This window comes from Bacillus rossius, chromosome 10 (genome assembly GCF_032445375.1).
Source record: "Bacillus rossius redtenbacheri isolate Brsri chromosome 10, Brsri_v3, whole genome shotgun sequence".
NCBI classification, from domain to species: domain Eukaryota; kingdom Metazoa; phylum Arthropoda; class Insecta; order Phasmatodea; family Bacillidae; genus Bacillus; species Bacillus rossius.
The window spans coordinates 23259675-23276950 of NC_086337.1; the positions used below are offsets into that span (position 1 = coordinate 23259675).

At 32.8% G+C, this 17276-nt stretch overlaps 1 protein-coding gene across 3 annotated transcripts in view; it reads left to right on the plus strand.

Moving 5' to 3' along the window:
• The window catches only part of LOC134535845 (steroid hormone receptor ERR1), a 380509-nt gene extending 363666 nt beyond the window's left edge, over positions 1-16843 (plus strand). For all 3 annotated transcript variants that reach the window (XM_063375177.1, XM_063375175.1, XM_063375176.1), the window contains one exon: positions 585-16843. In XM_063375177.1, the coding sequence (XP_063231247.1) occupies positions 585-747 (163 nt within the window). In that variant the 3' untranslated portion in view covers positions 748-16843. The remainder of the gene's footprint in view (positions 1-584) is intronic.
• Positions 16844-17276: the final 433 nt, after the last annotated feature.

Consider the following 17276-nt stretch of genomic DNA (forward strand, 5'->3'; position numbering starts at 1 on the left):
TCAGGACTATGTCAGACGTGCATTAGTCTTCCTAAAAAAAATCATTATGGAAATGTACCTGTGAAATGTGACCCACTAGGGAGCAGGAAACACTGAACTGAAATGAAAAACCATTAGTAATGATAAACTCTGAGCGAACTTAAAAACACAAAGACAGCACAGTACATACTGTGACCTGGCAGTCACAGAGTTAAAATCCAGAATCCATCTGAATGAACCTGGAAGGTGAGCAGCTGGATTGGTGATGGATAGAGACCCGGAAAATTCACGGGTTCAATGACCTCCAGGATAGATTCCAATATCCTCTACACACTCGGGCAAATGCCAACTGTTCATCGGCTGTTGACTTGTGAGTCGTCTCGACTGGGGGGGGGCCTGTGATTCGACTCTTCTATGAGTGAGGGTCTCTAATTGGCTCTTTAAGTCCTCCAGATTAACAGTGAACCAATGACAGAAGCAGCACTAAGGTATAATAATTTGAATTTTAGCATAACACGAAATGAACCCGCGAATTTTCCGGGTCTCTAGTGATGGATCACGGAATGTAGTGCTGCACGGTGTGTGTGTCTGTGTGGGCCGCGCAGGCTCAGCAACTCCGGCTACCACATGCACCACTTGCTGCTGGTGTTACCCGCCGTCCGCCAGGCCGACCAGGTGGTGCGCCGCTACTGGACGAACGTTCACCGCGAGGGCAAGGTCCCCATGAACAAGCTGTTCGTGGAGATGCTGGAGGCGTACTTCCGATAGCCGTGCGGCCGGCGCGGTGCCGTGCCGTGACTGGCGAGGGAGGCCACCGGGGCTCGCCGAGTGGCGCTGCTCCAGTGAGGCGGAAAACGGGTTCACGTCTCAACGAGCATCTCGAGGATTCGGCCGGACGCTTGCTGTGCAGTTTTACTGTTGCGTATTAACTGTTTTTAATGTGTTGGAGATGTAATTTTTTTGCAGAAAACTTGCATAAAAGAGTATATTTTAAATATTTTATGATAATCACAATTTTTAATCTGATGCTGTTAAATGTCTTCATCAGTGTCAGTGTTGGAAAAAATTTTGGTTTATTACGTTATTTAAAATTATGAAAAAAATATGGAAGTTTTGCTCAAATACTATAATTCTTTTTGTATATGCGAAATTTTGTGGTTCTTTATGTAATCTTTTTAATTCAGTGAAGTTAAGTTTCAGTATTGTTAGGCTTGAATTAATTGGTACAACCAAGGCTAAGGCTTTGCTTTTCACCCCATGTATTTCTCAGCTTTGCTAACAGGTAGTACGTATTAAGGTTTTTGTTTATTAATGCAACAGTATTTTAGAATAAAATATAATTACTGTGCAGAAATACACATAGACATAGAGCATAAGCTGGTGCACTTATCTTCCCACTGTCTTCTAATGATGACCAGTCGGTAAATGATGCAAGATGATGCCAAAAAAGGTTATCGGTGATCGCAAACAGTTCAGGCTGACACTGTTGTATCCACACTTACTTTGACTCTACAACAGCTCATTCGCATAATATAAAGTTAGTATCAGCTGGTCAGAATAATGGTCATGTAAGCAAAAGGAACTTGGGGAGTGCATAGAGCTAGCCAGGATGTATGTTTTGTAGTTTTGGTATTAGCAGCTTAAAAAAATAGTATGTTCGTCGAGTTGCAGTTATCGGCTGTAATGAAACCATCTTTACTGACTCACGAAGCATATAGGTTGTGCGATGTACATATTTTTTTATTAATGCTTATGCTTTTAACTCATTCACTTCTAAAATGTGTTTGCATTTTGTTTATTTTTTAGTGAAACTTTTCTAGTTGTTCGCTCAGTTATTTTCTCTAGCTCATTGTAAGTGATTTTTTTTTAAATTTTTTTTTTTTTCAAATTAGTAAATGTATTATTGAAAATTCCAAACATTCATTTTGAAGTTTGCAGCCATGTCATAGAACCACTGCCTACACCTATGTAAAAATTTCACTTTCTTTTAAGGTTTCGTACCATTTTTTAGCACTCCCATATGCGTATGTAGTAAAATTAGCATAAATTAATTATTGTGCTTTACCAATACACAAAATAATCAAGTATTGCTATTAAATAAGTTTTATAACATTACTTTTATCTAATAACTTTTAATAGCTGAGATCATTAAATATGTTAATTATACAAATTATTTTTCATTAAAATAATTTTCTTGGAATTTTCATGGATAATAACATAATTTTGGTGCCTAGGTATAAGCAATCCACCCTTTTTCAATATTTTATTCTATACAGTCATTTACAATACAATATTTTGTAATTTATTTGTACAAAATATTATTTGTATGTTGGAAAATTGTTAGGGTGCAATAAAGGAAAAATAATCATTTAAATATTTAAGACCAGCAATTTAATAAAAAATATATTTAGCTCTCTTACAAAGTTTTATTTTCTAGGCTGAAAGTTAAAGAAGTATTAATGTTCAATTATTGTCTACAATACCAGACTTAATTTGAGACCTTATATCATATGTAATTTAATTTACAAGTGTATCGATTGGTAAAATTTCAGACAGTTTTTGAACTTTGCAGCCTACACTAAACTTTATTTTGAGTTTCAAAAGAAACTTTGTACTGGGGTTGTAATTGGGTATATCCTCTATAATTAAGTTGGTAGGATTAACAATTTGTAAAATGAATTCTACCAGATTTAAAAAAAAATATATATATTTTTTTAGTATTGTGGTAGACTAGCAGAGGCACACACACTCACAAAATACGTTAATTCAATACATTATAGCCTGCATTCCTGATTTGCAAGCTGATTTTTTCCCAACCTTTATCCAAAATTTTATCATCACTGACACTCATGTATGAAATTAAAATTGTACCTACTTGTGGCCATACCTACCTTTTATGCTGCTGGTTCAACACTAGCTTGCAAAGGTTTTCATTGTGTGAACGGAACTTCTAGATGATTCTGGATTTTCTGCTCATCTGAAACCAAATCGTAAATGATCACCTAAGAAGATAATGTTAAAGAAAATGTTGCACATCTAGACTGCAGGAAATCTGATAAATTTTATAATTACATTAGTATTTTTGATGTGTAATTAATACAGCTGTTATGTTGAAGGTAGGATTACTATATATGCTCATATTGTATTGAATGTTAAATAATTTTCAAACATAGTTTGGTGGTGTTTACATTGATTTTGTATACTTCCTACAAATTCAGTGTGGGCAGTATTTGCTTCTATTCGCAGCATAATTAATTAATTCGTAAACTGATTGGCTTCTAGGTCTGTAAGGCAGGAATTTTAAAAGCAAGCACTTATTTACGAGTGTAAATATGTATGTACTGCAGTGAAATTTTCTTAAGAAGATTCTGTGATATACAGTAAAACTTTTCTCTCTTACTAATTAGGAAAACTTTCTAAATAAAAAGGTCCAATCATAGATATGTAATTCAAAAACTTCTTAAGGAAAATAATCTCAAATTATAAGGTAAAAATTTCACATTTAAAATATTTTTTATAATGTTGTATTTATGATTTTTAACATTTTATTATTAAGAATACCTTATCTGGCAGCTGTTATTAAATTTATACGGTAAATGTCTTTCATAATGACTAAAATTATAAACATATTGCACAAAGTCAGATTGCCTTTAATGCAGTCAGAGATTGTATTTTAAAGATATTCAAAGAGTTATCCTGCATTCTGGTCAAAATATTTATTCTGTCTCTGTTATATTCTGCTGCTAGCTGACAGGTCTTGGATCACAGGTATAAAGTAGACCTACTTACTAACACAAAATATTCAGCAGCAGTGTATAGTAAAAATTATTTATGTTCTTATTAGTACAGTCGGGAAAAACTTATGAGATGAGCTGGACAGATATTTGTCCAGGAACTATTGTGACATTAAAGACTGATAAGAGGCAAATGTTTCGTTTGAAAGAAATAACATGCATAGATGGCAAAGATCGAAACATAACACCTCCATTGTTTCTAGGATAAAGAAATATTAATTTCTGTTTCTAAGACTGTTAAGTTGTACATATTTATAATGGTTGTCTGAAAGTTTTGTTTCTATATTATTAGTCTATTATTGTTCATATTATTAACTTAAAAATTAAATGTGATAGCTGATTATATAATTGTATTGGATAATAGAAGATATCTTAGCACATTTACTTCAACATGTTAGATTTATGTAAAATACATATTTAATTTTAAAATACATAGTTAATATTTTGCACAAATGTTTGTTTGCTACACCAATTCTGAAATAAATGAATTCATATGTTATAATGTTTTAAGATCATTTTAGTAATGATAAGTTTTGTTGTATTTTATGAAATGGGCTAATCAGCATGTGATTTGATAAATTTTGATTTTATGCTAACAACTGTGTAGTATATGTATATTTTTTAAAGATGTCCCATTTTCTAGTATTGGGCAAAGGTAGGTTTTCTGCTACGTACATGGTATAAAATTCTTAGTATGCATAGCAGCAAGGTATTTTTGGCTTGATTTTTGTTCCTGTATGTTACTAGTGCAGTAGAGTTTTAACTTTTCTTTGAAGTAAATTTTTATTAGAAAAATTTTATGTTAAATTTTCGTCTTTATTTTTCCATTTTTTCCATTCTTGAATAGGTACTGTGTTTTAAAATTTCAAAGTAAAGTTGGTTTGTGATAAACTCCGATAATTTATTTTTAATAGAGGTGATAAGAGGTATAAAGAATAAATATTTTGTTAATGCTCTTCAATAAACGTGCAGTATGAAAACTTTTATAATAGCTACAACATGTTGCGAGATTTTGTGGGCTTTCACAGTTGAGTGTTGTTTCCAACTGGTTGTATTCTAAGCTTGAATTAGTGCTGGTTTGAAGAAGTCTTTTCTGTTGCAGGAGACATTACAAAAATGTGCTGTAAACATAATGAATGAGTCAGGGGCGGCTCCAGGAAAACATTTCGGGAGGGGTCATTGTACAAAGAAAGGACCCAGTTGCAAAAATGGATGTTAAATAAGTTGGAGATGGCTTTGGAATATTGACAAATTCATGATCTCAAATACTGAACGTTATTAGGCCCATTTAAACATAATTAATCATTTTAACAGATTTTATTGGTGCTTGGACTGTCTGAATTATATTCATTAGTTATCAAATGTAATTAAAGAAAATAAGAAAATAATTTATTTATTTTTACTATGGTTATAGATATGACAAAATTAACATCTAACTGTAATACATTTTAAAAGGGCAGTGTTAATATAGATTGTGCTTTATTGGGGCCAGTATTGTTTAACCTTAATTATGTAATGAAGAAAATTTAAAATCCAAGATGAAGAGGGAAGATCCACCAATCACCACAGTCTACAGTTCATTGATTTTCAAGTCAATTCTGCACCATGTACAGCTTAAGGGGTATCCCTAGTAGCACCAAATGTTAGTGAACACTGTATTTTTTTGGATCATGATATCACATTATTTATTGACACTACAAATCTGAAAATTTTTCTCCCACGAAAAAAAAAAAAAAAAAACTACAACAATTGTGCATGTTGTTTAAAATTTTTAATTTTATGTATCAAAATAAAAAAAATCATCAAATGTCCAAATTTGGGTCAATTTTTGTACTGTTTTTGGAAACTGAAAGAAAGAATATAAAACTATAGGCAGAAAGGCAATTTTTTTCTGAAGAAATGGATGTATTTAAAACCTATAGTCATCGCTTTAAATTCCGAGATTTCTTTTCTACAGTTTCGGAAAATACTAGTAGTTTTCCACCAGTATCGTGCTGCAGCTCAGCGAAGCCAGCTCGGAGCCCGCCAGACTGGGGGGGGAGGAGGCATAGGCATGTTGTGTGGGCGTGCGTGGGGAGGAAGAGAACGGCAATGAAAACGATACCCTTGTGACTGAAATAAATTCTCAATTATTGCTTTCAGTATGTCTATCCACGTACGTTTATGTTTAAATATTAATCATATTGTGCATCATTAAAGTCATTTTAAAAATATATATGAGTCATTATTAGAGATGGGAAAAAATGGTGTAACGATTTTTCCGCGAATTTTCGCGAAAAATGATTTTTATAACAATAAAACGCGAAATTCTGAAAGCCTCCGAAAAAAAAAGTTAAAATATGAATTATTTGCGACTTTATTAGTGATGGGATTTTCGATACTTTGATACCTCGATACCTTCGATACTTGACAGTATAGCAAAGTATCGAGTATCGAAACTGTAAGTTCGATACATTTTTTCGATACCGGAATGCTTGTTCATTTGTATTGAATTAAGTTTTGAGTCGCCATCGTACAAAATACAACTACAGTAGAACCTCGATGATACGTTCCCGTTTCATACATTTTCCCGTGTCATACGCCGATTAATTTTGGTCCCGCCGAAAGCACTATATTTACAATGGTTTACTTTCCCGGAACATACACTTATAAAATCATTAATTTCCCGTTTCATCCGTTTTTACGAAGCGGAAAAGTCCTAAAATGCACAAATTTTTTTCTTATATTCCTCCTGATAAACTACGTTTTAATGCTTTTATTTTGAAAAACGTCCATTGTTTACCTTTGCAAACGTAAAAAAATAACTTTATCACACCATAGATATGGATAGTATCAGGAAGACTGTGCACTTCGGTAGTAGCATCTATGGCCAGCACCAAGCGAGACTAGTGGCGCAAACTAGCAATGATTATGAAAATGGTGCACGCGCTTTACCAAGGCACGGATCTCGTATTTTGTGCATTCATTAATCTTTGAACTGAATATACCCGTTTGTTATTGTTTTCTTAAGACTGGATTGTTTTGTAATTTACGTTTCTCAAGTTAAAATTTTATTGAAAATTGTTCTGTTGCATAAAGTTGTTTGTAAAATGAAACAAACAAGCAAAAATTTCTGATTTTGTTTTTACAATAGCCTAATTTTTTTAATTTCTAATTTAGGCTTGGTGACTTTTCCCCCCCTCCAGGAAAGGATTATGTGCGCGATGTCACAAAATACGATGTTCACACATTAGGTTGGAAAAACCACTTATTTTTAAACACCTTAGCTGTCTTTTAGCATTTTCCATTTGCCAGAAACATTACGCCTATCAATTCAGAAAATTACTCATTGCAGTACTTATTCAGCCGGCAGCCTCCATATTTACACACAGCAGTCCTTACTCCTTCCCCTTCGCTTCACAATAGAATACAATTTAATTTTTCCGTTGATTAAATTTTTTATTGCTTTACTCCAATGCTTAATTAGTTCTTTTCGAATAAATGGTACCGAAAAAATGTTATATAATGTTTTTGTAAACATTTATTACGCCATCCCGAATTCTGAACTCGATATTCGTTTGTTTTCATTGACGCCAGATTGCAACGGAAGACAATTGAATGCGCTAGCAGCGAGCACAGCGATAGTACACGTCAGTACCAACGTACCAATTTTTCGTTAGCAAAACAACGCGTGACATGCGTTATCTTTCGGGATCCCTAGTTAATTTGCCGTGTTTATTAATATTCTATACTTTTGCAAAAGTTTACACGGGCAGGCAGTTTAAGTAAAACAAGAATCCTTGTAGGTTTCGACTTATTTACTGCTAGGCCCAATATAGCGATGCCAAAATTTAAAGCATCTTGCTTATCGCGGGCAACGGAATTTAAATCGAAAGGGCTGTACGTTTCCACCAACATTTTGTTTTGCAAATGGTGCAATTGCCGAGTTGATTACGAGAGAAGGGACACTGTTGTCAAACATGTTGCTAGTAAGCATCATATGAAAGTGAGGTTAGGTGCCGAGGGCACAAGCAGTGGCAGCAAACGTCTTGCAACACTAGAAGAAGTCGCAAAAGTCGGGGAAAAAGTACGAGAGAACAGAGAGACATTAATTTTGGATACAACCAAGGCTTTTATATCCGTCAACATACCACTCCAGGAATTTCGTCAACACCCAATTACGTGGTTGGATTAATAAAAATGTAAAGGGTGGGGGGAGATCTTCCTACAGCCAGTTCCCTTAGGAGAACATATGTTCCAAAATTGGGGGAGAAAGTGGAAGCACAGTTAAAAGATGAATTTGAAGGGTGCTTTAAACTTTTGAAGAAAATGTTGTAAGTACCGGTAGTAAAAAATTTTCTTTTTTTAAAATATCATTTTAAAATATGTTTTCCTATAAAAACACAAAACACCGCAATTGCTGATTATTGAAACGAAATTGGCATAAAAATAACACCGCTTTTTCCCATCACTAGTTATTATCAAAAAAAAAAATGTACAATTTCATAGCATAAAAATATTTCTGGAAAATTTTGTTTAAACCTTTTTATAATTAGTTGTAGAGGAGGTGTTACATTAGTAATTGATTTATAATATTGGTCAAGATCATATAGTTCTGTATCCATTTTTTTCAAATATTTTTTTTATAATTTGGAAAAAAAAATTCATTGTCCACGAATGTGACAACATGGTACATGGACATGACAACACGGTGCTGAAAAATCAAATGGTAAACATGTAATAAGTGCCAGAAAATAGTAAAATGCTGTGTCCTTAAAGAATATTGTGTAAATAAATACGATCCGAGATCTAGAAAACAAAATTAACAATATGTCGTAGGTTCGCACATTTTCTTGCTGGCATTATTTTGTTCTTTACTGAAATAGAAATTGAGTTTGGCTTGCACTATTTCTTCAAAATGTACCTAGGTTAAAAAATTTAATTTTTTCATCTTATTGTTCCCAGTTTTAGAAAACAATTTATTAGTAAGATGTGATTTTTCGTCGCGATCCGGAATATTAATGTACATATGCGACTATTTGAAAAGCCATTAATCACCTGAATATTATTTTGAAAGTAAAAAGTTTGGAGAATTTTTGTTATTTAATAACTTTATTAAGTAGTTATCGACGTTTTAAAACTACGAGCTATTCGTTTTTGGTAACACCTTTTTTTTGTAATGAATGTAAATCTCTTTAAAAAGTAGTATGTGAATTAAAAAAAAACTTTGAACACAAATTAAAGTTGTTTGCAATTCATGGATATAGTCTGGAGCACAGCACTAATCTTATTATTCAAATAAATTAAATCTGTTGAAGAGCAAGCAAGGTGATACAAGAATTTGATCCTGTTGGAGTATGTAGCGGTAGGCATCCCCTGCCTTGGCGTGACCTTGTTCGCAGATAACGCAGCAACTGGACTCCAGCAGATACAATGACAGAGTCTTCACCTCCAACCCTCCCATTCAGCCTCCCCCTTGCTTCCCCCCCCTCCCACCAAGAAGCTCGGATATTTCGCTCCGCCCATCCACTAGCTGCAGCACGTGGCCAGTAGCCCAGCACGCTAAATATTTTTACTAGGGAGGCCCCTTAAAAGTTCTCAGACTTGTGTAGAAAGGCTTAAATTTAGGGGAAGTATGAGCTCTTAAACTAATCCAATCTAAACTTGCTACATGCTGTGATGACCATCCAAGATTTTAACTGAGAGCTTCATGGTTAAACGTTAAAAATGCTTGGTAATGTAATTTGCCAGACATATTGACTGCCATCATTTTAGGTTGCATATATAGTATGTAATTTCAGACGTGTTGTTCGCAAATTTGCCGACTTTTGTGGAATCTGCGTAATTTTTGTTACTGAATGCCTTGACTGCCTTCGGCTGAAGTCCTGCTGTATGTTTGACTGTCTCAGTTGCGGACAGTAATGGGAACTTGTTGCACAAAATGATTTTGCCCAATGCTGGATTTATATGTTCAAAATCACAAAATAAAACTGTGTTAATCATTAAAGATTTTACCACCATGTCTTTACAGAACCAAGATTATGAGTACAAAGTTATTATTATTTTCTTATTAAAATGTACAAGTTCTTGTAATGCCTTATATATAATATAATAAAATATGAAAAACATAGTGGCATGTGCCATTATTGTTTTCTCATTTTTCTACAATTTATGCTTTAAAAATGTTGGGTTTGTATTGAGGCTTTTGAAACTTTGCCTTTTAAGGACCTTTGTACATTATGCCTGCATTAAGCTGAAAAGTTCTCTTATCAATTTGGTTATAATGACATCAAAATTAAAAATTATTAATACAAGTATTGTTGTTTTTTGAAAAATTTTTCTGATGAAAAGGTTTTGCAATGTGTAAATTAGAAAAAGGAAATTTTTAAAATGTTTATTTAATGTTCTTTAATAAATAATGTGATGTAACAGTACAGGGAAAGATTGTAAAAGAAACTATGAACTCAGAACACAAATATATTATTTAATTAAAAAACATTTCAAATATCAGTTTTAATATCAAGACAACAAAAATAATTTGGACACATTTTAAATGTTGAGAACAAAAACATGAAAAAATTATTTTCATTAAGTGACTTCATAGCCCAAAGATTCAGTCTTACACTAGGATAAGGTTTTGCTTGTGCAAATACTTGTAGATCCAGTTCAGACTATTATCATGTACTAAAAATCTAAAATTCACACAAAAACAATTTTAATTGCAAATACAAGGCCATCATTACATAGGTATGAAATACCTACATTAAAAGTTTTCTTAGGCCTGTGTTTTGTGCTAAAACTTTTAAAGCCTAATAAACTCTGTTTGAAAACATAAATTTACAGAACTACTTTAGTATTTTTTTTCTGTAGCAATGTTGTTCCCTTCAGAAACTCATTTTTGTTTTTTAAGTGAAATGATGAAACTGGGATGGATCTTACGTAAAAGAAGGTAACGTGTAAAACCCTATATCAGTGCTTGGCTGAATCTTAAAATAGGCAGCGCCTATGAGAGAAATGCATTTACAGTGAGATATTTCATGTGTCTGGGATTCTTTTGTCTGTAATTCCTGTTTTCTGGTACACATTTCCTGGGAAGTTAAATTAATTAAACTTCTTTATTGACAGTTTGTAATGTTTGATCAGCATCTCAGCATGCTAGTTCATAGCTTTGTTTATTTTGTAGGGTATTGTGCACAAAGTTACGCAAGTAATCACAGTGGTCGTGAAAAGTAGCAACTCATGTGTGCAACGTGTATAGTGAAAGAGGTATGCAACATTAATTTATGTCGATACTCTACTTTTTTAACGTTCTGCGAGTATCGATATGTTATTGATAAAACATTACAAATTAAACACTTTAAATTTGATTTTGTCAATAATAAATTAATAAATACTGTTTGCAAATAATTTCTACCATTTTGAATTGTTCATATTCATTTAGACTTCAGTTTGAATTGGAGTAAATATTTTACTGGAGAAATTTATTATGTATTTTAGTTAAATTAGGCATGCTTTATTCATTTTAATAGAAAAAAAAAACACTATGGTTTCTACTATATGTACTCTGACAACTGTACAGCAATTGGAAACACATCTAGCTGGCCAAATATTACTAAAATTTCTATGTAGAGCATTTATAGTTAAATGTGTATCATAAATTATAAAACCAACATTTGAAATCATTTCTCAGGCTGGATTATTACTAGAGACAAATTGTACGGTGTGTTGCGATAAAACCGAAATAATACTGAACAATACACAGATTAACACCGGAATACAAGTTAATACACCATAATAGCACCGGAATGCAAGTTGAATCATGGTATTAATTCAAATCACAAAAAAAAGTAATCTTTTAATGTCATTGTTTCCGGACAAAAATTTTTACCAAAGTGCATAGATCAGAAAAATTAAATTAATTAATTTAATGTGTATCTTAAATTGAATCACTTATAAACCAAAAATTCTTAACAATTTATTTTTTATTGTTCTGAATGAATTAGCTGTTGACAAATTTATTACAAATTATTTTATCGTAAAAATGCAGCATATAAATGCACTATTTTACAAAAAAATATTTATAAACAAAAGAATCACGGAAATCTTCTGTTTAAAAAAGCAAAATTGAACTGAAAATATAACCATGAAATCTTGTTTTTACTTATAACTAGAGCCACCTGTTTGCGGTGAAAATAAATGGCAGATTTCGTCAATTTTTTTTGTTGATTTCGGTGCATTTTTCGTCATTTTTAAAACAGTTTTCGGTGTATTTTTTGTCATTTTTAAAACTAATTACGGTAAAATTTTCGTCGCTTTTAGAATTTTTTCCTTTTCAATGCTTTTTTTATTTCTTTTTTAAAAAACTCAGGTAATTTGTGATCTTTAAAATTTTTAGTTTTATTGAAGTCATGCAGAAAAAACAAGAATTTAATAATTACTTAAATCACCAGCGCCTGGGAAAAGTAAGAAACGTCAGGAATGTTATATAATTAGGCCTAGGGCATTTCCTACATTTGGATAGAATTTCAGGAATTTAAAACCAGAAATGTTAAAAATATTATGAGAATTTAGGTTTTATTTAGTTTTATTTAGGTACAGAAAGCACTTCAGTTCTTGTATATTGAAATGTTATGAACATTGACTGGAATTTAATTTTTTTTACAAATTTCAGTGTAGTTTCAAGTTTCTGTGTAAACAATAATAAAAAAATCATGAAGTTTGTAAATCAAAGGATGTTTTTAAAAGTAGGCCTACCTTCAATGTACTTGTTCATCCAATCTCTTAATTTAGGATGATCAAGTTTCTCTAAAGGAATATTGGCTTCCATGAAAGCACGAACTGTTGACATAACAAATTCTTGTTTGTCTTCTTTAGCCTTTTTCGTGCGGAAAATTACGTCGGTGAGTTTAATCTGACGTTTGACACCTGACGTATTTGCTGCTTCAGATTGTTTTGCAGCTTGTGCGAATGCTTTATTCTTTTTGTGGGAAGTGCTGCCATTAATGTGTTTCAAACACGTATCCTTCCTGGCCCACTTGATGCGCACGTTACAATATTTCGTGCGAGAATACTTTCTTGCGGTCGTAAATTGTAACCACCATTCTAAACGTTTTATTTTGTAACGTTACATTAAACCTTCGTAGACTACACGCAGTTGACAAAGCAAACAGTAAACAACCAGATCTACGACGAGACTAAATAATCACAGAATAACAACACCGCAAGACTCCCGACATTCAACTAAATACTACTAACCGAATAAATATATTAAATCGACGAATCGTTCTCGCACGTCCAGTAGGGAACTGTTGGAGTTGGAGAAAGTGTTTCAACTTCACATTGCTCGCATTTAAGTTCTCACAACTTCGAACTTTCTCTTTGCACCTTACCTAACCTAACAACATGAACCTGAAGCTAACCCGGTCAGACAGAGGTCTCGTAATTGTCACGTAAACAAAAACCAGTCGATTCTTTAGCGCGAACATGACATAGGAATTTATCGAGCGTAAGCATTTTTCATTATTCTGTTTGGAAATGGTAGTTTTTTTGGACAGCAACGAGCTAGTCGACGAAATATCGATATATCTCACGTTAACACGGTCTGATCGACTTATAGCGCTCAATCGAATAAAAGTAAACACAACAGTGAGAGGAATACGTTCATTTCGTGATTTTTTCACGTTTTATCGCCATCGCGGTAAATTTTGCGCAAATTCCTAAATAATGGCGAAAATTTCGCGATTTCGCGCGCCGCGATAAACAGGTGGCTCTACTTATAACTTTTATTTAGCTGGGAGTAATTTTAAAGTAAAAAAAATAATAATAAACTGTCTCTGTTGAAAATTTAAGAGAGAGCATTTCAGCATTATGATGAGATTAGGTAAGTAAAGGCACAGGTCATTAGGGTGTGCAACAATAACATAGTTCTGTTTTGTACTGTTGAAAATGCAGTTTGTATAAAGAATAATGGTATGAAGTGCTGTCTAACTGCAGGCATCAGGAATAGGTTGTTCTTAACTGGAGTCGTAAACATACTTTTAGGATTGTGACTATTGTTATATTTATGTGTGAATCTGGGCTGTTTTATGGTGCACAAATCAAAATAGGTATACTTATTCCAGATAAAAGATTTCCTATTAAAAGTTTTGTTCTATTAATTTGCTTCTGTTATACATGTATTGATGTCAATAGCATATTTCACACATAAAAAAACACTTCTGCTAATATAATTAATTTTTAATGTACTGTCAGCCGAAGGAAAATTATTTTTTGAATTACAAATAGTAAGATTTGCATTTTTTAAAACTTATTTGATGTAAGAGTTTGGCAGTTTTATATACATATATATAAAGAGCAAATATAAATATTTAATGAAGTAAAAATACTAAGTGTAGGTAGTCAAGACATTCCAAAACTAAGATAAACCATGGATGCATTAATAAGCCAAGTTTTTAAAAGTTTTGATTTATTTCAACCCAAATAAGGAAAAACTTCCTTTTTATAAATCTGGTTTGCAAAATTAGGTACTCATTGTCACCAATTTCATATACTTAATAAGTTTAGTATTTGATAATTAGCCTAGTATTAAAATCATTGCAGCAAAAATGTTTCTTAGGTAGAATATCTACATGTTGGCAATACATTTTCTATTAAACCTGATGACTTTATTCATTTCAAAAGTACCATATGTTGTAATTTAAAACAAAAATTAATTATCTCTGTTAGACTGCAAGATTGACTAGTTGTTTGCTGTGATGGAGACAAATCATTCAGAAATTGGTGTGTCCTTCACATGATTAGCCAACAGGCATTGAGCACTTGTATACATGCTGTGTAACAGTGCTGGTTCAAAGGACATCATTAAATACAATTTAAATTGCCTAGTTGCCTCAAAATCACTTATTTGCAGGTATGCATGTAGTTTAAAGTTAAAACTCTGCAAGGTATTTTATTTCATTGAAATGCAGTCACTTGCTTCAGATTTGCATGGATTTCATCTACTGTGGGCTGATAGCTTCTGTTTTTGAAATTATAAGAATCTTTATAACTAAAAGAAAATAATAGTGCGGGGCTGCGTCGGGAGACACGGCTGTTGGCTTAGCGTGGAACGTCTGTGTCGGCAAGTCGCTGTTAGAGTAGTCTCCGCTTGACAGTCCACTGGAGCAGACACAAGGCGGTGGAGTGTTCCCGGAGTTGTGTCGTGGCGGCCAGCGCTCCAGAGACAGTCTCGCTCGCTCGGCGCCCGTCCAGCGATAGGCGTGGTTTATATTCTCGGCTGGCTGGTATTTTAGTGCTCATTTATAATTTTACTTTACATTTATACAAATAGGTAAATATTATTCAAAATACACTATTTTTGGCTTCAATCGATTGATCTAAATAAACTATGCACACACACACACACACACACATGCGAATCACCAAGCTACCACATCTGAGTCGTGAGCTACACTGAGTAGAAAGGAATGAGAGCGCCGGTTTTGACCAAACTTTGCGTTTCCCCTATCCTGCCAACCCGCAACGCAAACTTAAGGTCGTATCAGTGAGCTGACTACATATGTTAAACAATGACAATGCAGTTACGTCTCTATGGCTAATAGTTAGGGAATTATTAAGGCAAGACGAATAGACATTTCATTACAATACAAATTTCTGTTCTGGTTACCTTTATGTTATGGTGTGATTTTAAAGTTGTTTCACTCAAAAAAAAAAAACTTAACAAAAATGTGCTATATGTTTCAGTAGAGAGTTGTAAGTAGGTGGTATGTGATTGGCTCCTAGAATATTTAATATGCCTTATGTACCTAAAACTACAACCAATTTAGGGATGGTTTTTAGAAAGACAAGATTTTCTGTGTGAATTAAAGTATTTGTATGACCGATGGGCCTATGCTTTTTCATAATCTTCTTGCTCACTTTCAATTTTTATTTTTTTGGAAAATAACATATTTTTCAGACAGTTGCAAAAAAAATATTATTTTTATAGAACAGAGGCAAATTGAATTTTTCTCCATAAAATTGTACCACCGATTTAGTATTTGTAGAAAGTTGAAATTTTTTTTTATGGTGTAGTGAAGTGATTTGGTATTTTGGGTAGCGTATATTTAGTTTTATCTGCTTCGTAGATCATTTACTTAAATTTAATACTTCTTCAATATGTATTTCAGATTACTCAACTGTTGATTTCATTTTAATGGTTACGTCTAGTACCTGATAGAGGTTAGCATTAAAAGTCGAAATTGAACTACTATATCACCAGTGGGAGTGCTGATATCAAGTAAGTGGTTGAGATTTTTTTTTAGGGCAAACCGTGATACATGTTAAAGTTTAATAACATGGTTTTGGAAACACTTTTGCGTGTAGGAGATTCTAAAACTGTGATCATAGAGTGAGTAAAAGTAACATATTTTAGAATTTGAAGCTGTCTGTCATCAACATTTTGCAGGGAGATATACAAGGACTTTCAATTAAGTATCTGCATTTTTTTCCTGCCAACTGTTGCTATCATGTGTTTTTGTTGTGCCTAAATGTAAAGTAGTACAGATGCATTATTCAAGAAACAAACATTTGTTGTAACATTACAAAGAATTTGTTTGTATCTTCCTGTTAGAATAAATCTGTGTAGTCTATGAGTAAAAAAAATCTTAAAATGTTGCTTTACTTTATATATTTAACTGTTGCACTTCACAACAGGCAAATCAGTGTGTAGAATAATGACAAATAGTGGAAAACATGACAGAAATTAAATACTTTAGGTGAAAGATGCTAAGTCATCTTACGTGAAGTGATTTAACAGAAAAGTGATTTTTCATGTTTATTTTTGTATGTCAGCCATTTGTGTATGGTTTTGGTGTGCAATCTCCATGAGCATGGGAATCTGTTCTGCAGTCTTTCTCGCTCATGCGCATTTCATTCTGCGATTGGTGATAGTTTGTATTGAATCTATAGTCTTTTATATGACCAATATAAAAATTAAAAAATTAATACTGAAGTATGGTTACATTGAAACAGATTCCCATAGCTGATGATTTGTGTGTTAAAAGAATTATAGTTTTGTAGTGAAAGATGACAAATATATTGGGCCAAATAAATTACTTTGAATGATTTTTACCTTCCCATAAACACTTTTATGAAAATAGTACATATTCTTTGAATGTATTTCAACTTCCTTTTAGAAACCTATATAGTATTAACACTTGTTTATCACAAATAAATTTAATAGTAGTGATGGTTCGAATCCCATTTTTCTCGAATCCGAATCCCAAACAGTACCTCGAATCCACCCCTCGAATCCGTATCCAGTTCTCAAGGGTTAATTATAAAATAATTTATAAGTTAAGAGAAAAAATTAAACATTATGCAGAATTATTTAACCCTTTAAATTTTTATTTAAAAAAAACAAGGATTTTGACACGGTCTGGATCAAGACGATTCTGTTTTTGGTCACATGTGTTTCCTGCAGTGCTGAACAAACGTTCAGAGAACACTGTCACAGACTGAAAGGCGCCATCTTGGCTTCAATGG